Source organism: Phoenix dactylifera, chromosome 3, assembly GCF_009389715.1.
Source record: "Phoenix dactylifera cultivar Barhee BC4 chromosome 3, palm_55x_up_171113_PBpolish2nd_filt_p, whole genome shotgun sequence".
Taxonomy (NCBI): domain Eukaryota; kingdom Viridiplantae; phylum Streptophyta; class Magnoliopsida; order Arecales; family Arecaceae; genus Phoenix; species Phoenix dactylifera.
In genome coordinates this window covers 22733716-22741758 of record NC_052394.1, presented here as the reverse complement: position 1 = coordinate 22741758, position 8043 = coordinate 22733716, and the positions used below count along the sequence as shown (strand labels likewise).

Sequence of the window (8043 nt, the reverse complement as noted above, 5' to 3'; positions counted from 1 at the left end):
TATGTATTGAGATAATCCTGACAGGTCACTATAGGAAAAGTGATCATTTTGTGCATGCATCATGCCAAATTTTTCAAGATTCATTGATGATTGATAGGTAGTAGGGTTCTACGCGGTGGCTGGTGGCCTTATGCCTACCCGCACCCTAGGACCGTCGCGGCGGCCCGCCGGGAACGGGGCGGGGGTCGTGACAGTAAGCTTTCATAAACCTACAGATCTAATTGGGTCTTCCTCAATTCCATTTCCTTGGTTGAGGATGTACTAAATGTGGGAACATCTTCTCTACTCTTTTAATACCCGACTGCTTTCCCATAAATGCTTATCAGCATGTTTCCAAACTTGTTGCTCTAAGCTGTAACTTCTTTCTTTCCCTTTTTCTTCTTTTTTTCCCCTGAAAGATCATTATTTTGAAGAAATCAACTAGCAATGTGTACCATCGAATTCCAGGCAATATTAAAAGGGCCATCTATCACTTACAGTACAGTGAAGTACTACTGTTTCCATTTCAATTTTATGAGTTGTCTGCTTGATCTTTCAGGTCTTGCTGATATGTGACAAAATATCCTCTAATACCATCTCTCTGGGATCCCTGGTTTTGTGACATACAAGTCATCACTGATTCATTATCAATATTTCTACTTCAGCATACTGTCGCTTTGGTACAGCATATGACACAATATATATATATATATATATATATATATATATATATATATATATATATATATATATATATATATATGCGCAATCCAGACACCAGTTCAGATGCCTTATCCTTATCTGCAATATTGTCAGGCTTCTCTTTTTATTCTTTTATTTTTTTTTTTTTTTTGCGCTTAAGCGGGCTGTTCATATCACTCGGGTACAAACACACCCAATAAAATTGGAAAATAAAATATTCCGGAGTGCTCTAGGCAACTCACCCTCAGTCGTCCATAGCGTACCTCTCATGTGGTTGGCCACATAAGCCGCAACCCAGTCTGCGGCCTCGTTTGCCTCTCTATATACATATTTGGCCTGGAAGACCATTCCATCACTGCCCATCTTCCAAATATCTCGGGTCACGGGGTGGTCCGTCCCCATCCCAGTCGGGCCCCCCTGGATCCATCGAATTACTATGGCCAAGTCTTCCTCCATCAGAATGGAGCTGGCCTGCAAAACACATCGCGCATATTCGGAGGCCGGCCCATGCAGCCCTCAACTCCATATCAGGGACCGAGGTATCGGATAACTGACAGCCCCCAGCCGCGAGAGGCTTCTCTTTGACTCATGATCCACAAAGCTGCAGGTGACATGCAACTTGATGCACCTAGTTTGTTTTTATTTACCTAGTGATAGCACTCATATCAAAGGGAGGTATGCCAGTGAGGACCTTCTACATTTCATAGGATAGCTCATTAGATACTGCTGATAGGTACATATATTCTATATTAGGCACCGAGCTTTGGTATTTCTGGAAGCTGTAACAGTATGAATTAAATTACCACATGCACTCATCCTGAATATGGTTGGCAGTATCTTGTTACTTTCAAGCTGCTGCTTCACTGAATTCAGATGTTCAATATATAAGGAGGACCTACGTATTCCCGTATGATAGGTGATTAGGATTTATCGAAGTTCTTACTTCTCAAATTAGTGTACTAGTTGGAGCTTGCAAGACAAAATTTGATGTCATAATTTACGGTCAACTAAAGTAGTGTAAAACGAGCATCAGGAGGCATCCACTCGCACTCAATGATCAAGATTGATGGTTATGGTGGCTTCGAATGGCACTGATGCTTTTGAAAAATAACAGCATGATCACAAACAATACATGGGTTAAAGCAATATGTACAGGTAAACCAAAGCATAGGTTCGAATCAATATAATTTACTTCTCGGTATCAAGGGAAGTGCTCCAAAAAATAAACAGAACCTGATGATGGGGGGGGGGGGGGGGGGGGGGGGGGGGGGGGGAAAGATGGATCGTCCTGCTCACAATAATAGGATCATCCAATTTCAGCCAAATAGACCCCAACACCGATTGAGCCGGACCTCAGTCCCGCTAAGAGCTAGTTCGACCTCGGACTCCGTCGAAGGCTCAACTGACCTCGACCAAATCTCTCTGATGCTAGGACCTGCAGCAACCTCCTTTGATGCCTGTAATGACATCCTGAGCCCGAGCTCGGAACACCCTACTGAGTCAGTTGTGAGCCAAAGAGCTCCTTCAACCGCGGGACTATTTGCCGACGCGCCCCAACCAAGCATGGGGCGCTCTTATATTCGCCGACACGCCCCGACCGAGCTCGAGGCGCCCTTATATTCGCTGGCGCGCTCCGATCGAAATCGGGGCGCCTTTTATATTCGCTGGCGTACCCTGATCAAAGTCGGGGTGCTCTTATATTCGCCGACGCGCCCCGATCGAGCTCGGGGCGCCTTTTATATTCGCCGACACACCCCAACCCGAGCTTGAGGCTTCCTTAGTATTCGACGATACGCCCCGGCCAAGTTCGAGGCGCCCCATCTAACAACGTGCCCTGATCCTTGAGCTCGAGGTGCCCTACCAAGCAGACCTTGGAATCAGGGAAGCTAGGCCGACCTCAACACCCGCCAAAACGACCTCGCTGAATGCACGATGCGACCTCTCATCGAGCTCGGCTTCGCCCACGACCGCATCCACGTACGTGCCCACGCCCGCCTATGTGGCCGTACATTACAACGTCACCACGCCATGCTTTGCTTGCTGGCCAATGACAGTCAAGAACAATGCCAGGCTACTCCAGCCATACCCCTTCACACCCATCGACGCTTACCGTTCATAGTAACGGCCTATATCGTGCGCCTCAAGCAAGCTCTAGCTGCACGTCATCTGTCTGAAACCTATCTCCTCCATGATAAGGACGGGTCATACCTCTGCCACCTGGACACCTCTACGAAGACTATATATAGCCCCATTAGATAACACTACGAGAACTTTTGGACCAATTAAGATCCACTCTAACTTGAGCGTCGGAGGGCCCTCACCAGAACCACCGGTAGGGTTTGTGCAGGTACACCGTCGCATGGAAGGTGGCTCTCCTTCTTCTGCTCCAGCCGGCAGCTCTCTCGACTCCTCCGGCATGGTCACCATCGGGCCAAATTTGAACGACAACAGAACCAATGATATTACAGATTGACCATCTGCACTTTCCAATGAGCTGTGACAAGAAAATGTGGCAGGTGGTCTGATGCAATTTCGGTATTCTCTCTCTCTTTCTATACATATGTATGTATGTATGTATGTATGTATGTATGTATATATATATATATATATATATATATATATATATATATATATATATATATATATATATATATATATATATATATATATATATATATATGCATGTATACGTGTGTGTATCGTGCGCTTGCTTGCTTGGTCGAAGGAAGATTATATTCTCTGTTGTTAGTGATGCTTCAATGCAATGGCGTGAGTTGGATCCTACAACATCTCTCAAGTACTTTGAACACAAGTGAGCTTGGAAAGAGGAAATAAGGAAATAATGTTAAGTCATGCCAGGTATATGAAATGGAACTGGACCTGGACGTATGGTGACTTATCGAGTGGTCCAAGTCAGGTCCAACAATGTTCACGTCATTGGAGCGTTCTTTGAATGTCGTTTTACCTAACCGCTCCTGAAAGTTTTGACATTGCCATAATAGATGACAGAGACGCTGCAATTAACACAGTTTGTACTGTATACAGAAAACACAGGAAGACCGCCATATTTCTACTTGATGTTAGCATCCTTAAATCAATCAGTTACATTTACATCTAAAAGAGAAGGAAAAATTAAGAATCCTTTGAGGTAACCAAGTTCTTAATACAATGCTTCTGTTTCATTTGGAAATACATTTGTAGATTTAGAAGATCCATGGTTCATCATATTTGTGGTTTTTACAATGATTCATCAAAATGTTGATTTCTTCTCATTTTTTTCAGAGGCATCCAGAGGTAGCCTTCATCTATCCTGATTATTTATCACTGGGTAAACTACGAGTTCATAATAAGTTGCGAGATCACTTTCTCCCATATCATTAGGGTTGCAGGTAAAAACAGAGACTAGAAAAGTCTCTATCTTTTCTTTTGTTTTTTTTTTGAAGAAAAAAAAGGAGCACCAATGGAAATAAATTTATCGCTGATCTGTATTTCATCTCTTGAATCTTTTTCCCCAGTGTAAATGTTCTGCACAAGCCATATTCAGTGCTCGGCAATTGAACAAGGAGTTTGTGAATCTTATTGAAGCCCATGTTGCCTCTACTAATTTATTCATGAAAATCAACTCTTGGAGGCAGTCCATGTTGCTTATATAACATGAATCAACATAATCATTTGTTGCATTTTTTTATGATAGTCTTCTTTCAAGGTAGTGTTTATTAGTTTATAGTATGGTCTAAATAATTCAGTTGGTCCATTCAGCATTCCTCTTCCTATATTCTTGCAGAAAATTGGCATCACCTCACACGGTCATCTTACCTCAGTGGATATTGATTAACCCTTCTATCCTCACTGTGTTCACTTGTGAGTTTTCCTTCATCAGCATCTTAGGCCTTCCCTGAAGGTCTCCCCATTCTTCTATCTTGATTTTCTGAATTTTAATCTGGTGACTTCCCTTGTTTAATTTGCAGGGAAATAAAGAATATCTTTGCTCTTCATAGCTTGTGCTCTTATCATCCCAGCACTACTTATCAGAGATCATACCATACATTTCTGGATTTCACCTCTGATCAGCTTTATACTATATGACCTACCTTGGTGAGTTTTTTTGTGGTTGCAGATATCTTCATGGTGACAATATTCTTACTTTGACCTGCCTATGGCTGCATGAGTATGGGGTTAAGATATTTATGATTAACTTTAATATTAGCTACCTGTAAGCTGACTTATCTTCCCCGACATGCTTGCAAGGTCAGATTAATATGCAAGCAAAAGACGTGGCCTGTCGAACACGATTATTTCCTTAAACAGAAGCCTGCAGAATTTAAATTGCATTATTTATGCTTAGTTTTTTAAGCAGAGCATTATCACTGTAGTTATCTATGCCTTTTTATTCTGATCTTTAAGTACTGAGAACCAGGTTTTGCTTAAATTAATGAATCATGCAGCACTTATGTATGCCATGTGACTTTATTTTTTTAAACACTTTGATTCTATGGATATAGTGCCTCACCTTAGCTTTCTTCACAACATATAATAAAATGACATTCTATCGTTACTCTGCTGCTTGGCTCTTCAATTTCCCAACTAGCATTGCTTTTAGTATTTACTATTTTTCCGTTCGTACATTTTGATGATCTGATACTTAAAGCTCTATTTCAGTAGGCAAACAAATGATCATAAGAAAACTATGTTCATCATCCCAAGTACTTCAAAATTTTCATCAGAAGCAGGACTGCCAAGCCAACTAGCTTTCTAACCAATGCACTGGCAAGCACAAAGCATGTTATCATCATTCACATATCTTAGTATCAATACATTGTACACTCCTTTCTACAGATAACAAACCCAAGGGCTACACAAACTTCAGGGACATGATCACTACATATAATGCTGAGCTATAGTAGTAATTTTGCAGACACGACATCTACTTGCAAAGCTCAGGATGGAAATCCTGCATCAAACTCTCGATCGGTGGTGACATATCACTAAAGAAAACAAAATCTGGTCAAACAACCTCAGATGCTGATAGTTTTCACTCTGTAGCCTTGTGCCCCAAATTTCTTCAGGAAGATAAAACCGAATTCCGACTTAAAAGAAGCATTGACTCCATGCTTTGATATTCAAGTTTGTTAATTGGGTGGTCTTCTCTCTGGAATTCATTTTTCATCCCTTCTTGACAAGTCAAAAGTGGTCTTGATTCCCTCGGAGGAAGGCCCTTTTTTGGCAAACTCTTGTCCACTAAATTTTCTTTCATCAGTCTCTCTCCTGATTCAGTTTTCTTGTTCATCTGCAAATCAAGCCGATCATCCGAACTTAAATTCTCTCCTTTTGGCTATCAGGGACTATGTCTTCCTGCTGGCTGTAATCTTCGTAGTGCGAATTACTTCTCCCATAACAATTCGAAGCCTGTTCGATGCCGTTCTTATTGGTGGATGACCAACTTAGATTGAAGCTACCAAATCCCTGTATTCCACGAGTAATTCTTCGAGCCCGGTCCCGCTCTTCTGTAAGAACTGGCCCTTTCTCAAGCAGCTTCAACACCCTCTCTGTTTTCTTTCTCACAGTCAGTCCCCAGTTAAACCTGCAAGTCAACTCAAACATCCATATCTGAAAATGGGATTATGGTACCTCGCAAAACAATACCGAATCTAAATGATGAGTCCTCATTTCTCACCCTCTTTCATCAATGAACTGAAAGTTTTCCATTTCTTGCATAACTTCCTTGTCGCTCTGAAACTCCTCTGCGGTGCTCTCAGGTCCATGAGTTAGAAGATGCTCCAAAAGTATCAAGGCCTTGTAAGGCTTCCTCCAGTGCTTCCTATCAAATTTGGCCAACCTAACTCGACGACAAAAGGTCGATAAACCTCTCAGAACACAGATCCACAGAAACTACCAAATCAGAACACCATCGAAACCATGATGAACCTGCTAACCTCTTATGCAGGATCTCCACAATTCTCCAGTAGTCATCGATCTCGAATGCCGCCCGTGATATGAAACCCATTGTCCTCGCGTCTGGTGCCCATGGATTCCCATTTGTTGCTTCTTTTGTCAGCCTACAACCATGATCGATGTCACAACCAATAAATGATCTAAAATCTTGAATCTATTGCCGCACTTGGAGGTTTAATTTCAAAATAATGTCTTTAGTGTACACTGGAGCTAAAAAACTCTGGATTTCAAGAGTGGATTTTTCGGGCAGTCCTTACTTCGAGGTTAAAGATCATACGGAAAGGATCAAACGTGAATCTGGAAAAAAAAAAAAAAGGACCTCTACTTAAGGTAGAAATTTTCAGTTTCATGATTCTAAAGCTCTAGTGAGATTTCCATGCACCACCAAACATAGAGAATCATGACTCCGAATCATAATTTATTTGTACATCCTGTTGCCGCCTAAAGAAAACAATGGCTGATATCAAGATTTTCTTTAAAAAAACAAAAAGAAGAAGAAAAAAAAGAGACATTAAAGCATATCAAAGACCAGATGGAGCTTACAGTTCAGCAGGAGTAACATCGGTGAGAGCCAACCGTGCGGTCCGGATCTTTTCTTTGAAGAAGTAGGAGGCCTGCTTCTTGAGCTCATGGAAGAAAGGGGTTCCCATGGCGATCGACGTGTCTCCGATCTTCCCAGAAGAACAGCAAAATAGCGACGGTCTTTCAGCTAGCGGGCAGAACGCGTAAGCAAGAGGAGAGGAGACAGCAAGCGCAACTCCTTCACCAATTCAACAACTAGTGTTAGCCAACCTAATATTTTGCTTGAAAAATTAAGCACTCAAATGAAGCTAACAAAAATCTGTGACAGCTAAAATATACTAAATTAGTACAAATATTAATTTTAAATATGATAATTAGATTTAATAATTTTTAAAGATTGATTTATGATATTATACCAAGATTGTGCATACAATATGTGGCATTTGTGATATCATACCAAAATTGTACTTGCAATATATGGCAGTTATGATATCATACCAAAATTGTACGTACAATATGTGGCAGTTGTGATATCATACCAAGATGGTGCATATAATATATGGCAATTGTGATATCATACCAAAATTGTGCATGCGATATATGGCAATTATGATATAATACCAAAATTGTGCATTCAATATATGGCAGAATGTGTAATAAATATTAAAATTTAAAATCTAGTGCTAACAGTAGATAAACTTTCCTGAATTGTTAGTCTAGATGCACAAATATAATTAATAAATTAATAATTAACTATTTATAATATTCAAAAATAGTACATAAGAAGAATAAATTAGTAAATAATTAACTTGACAATAGAATAATAAAATGAATAAAAAGAGAAAAGCTGGCCTGTGGATCGAAACACGCTGACATATTGTCTCAGAA

General features: G+C 40.7%; 1 protein-coding gene across 1 annotated transcript; it reads right to left on the bottom strand.

Moving 5' to 3' along the window:
• Nucleotides 1–5451: 5451 nt before the first annotated feature.
• On the bottom strand, nt 5452–7369 carry LOC103716526 (clathrin interactor 1). Its single transcript, XM_008804557.4, has 4 exons — nt 7177–7369; nt 6615–6737; nt 6356–6517; nt 5452–6262 (listed from the first exon to the last, which is right to left on the bottom strand). The coding sequence occupies exons 1-4, from the start codon at nt 7281–7283 to the stop codon at nt 5995–5997; spliced, it is 660 nt and encodes a 219-aa protein (XP_008802779.1). The 5' UTR covers nt 7284–7369; the 3' UTR covers nt 5452–5994.
• Nucleotides 7370–8043: the final 674 nt, after the last annotated feature.

Excerpts from the sequence above, each read along its gene's own strand:
- LOC103716526 (XM_008804557.4), bottom strand. The coding sequence starts at position 7,283 with ATGGGAACCCCTTTCTTCCATGAGCTCAAGAAGCAGGCCTCCTACTTC. Across the intron at positions 6,518-6,614 it reads GTGGAGATCCTGCATAAGAG|GTTGGCCAAATTTGATAGGA; the intron begins GTTAGCAGGTTC and ends TCGTCGAGTTAG. Across the intron at positions 6,263-6,355 it reads CAGTTCATTGATGAAAGAGG|GTTTAACTGGGGACTGACTG; the intron begins GTGAGAAATGAG and ends GTTGACTTGCAG.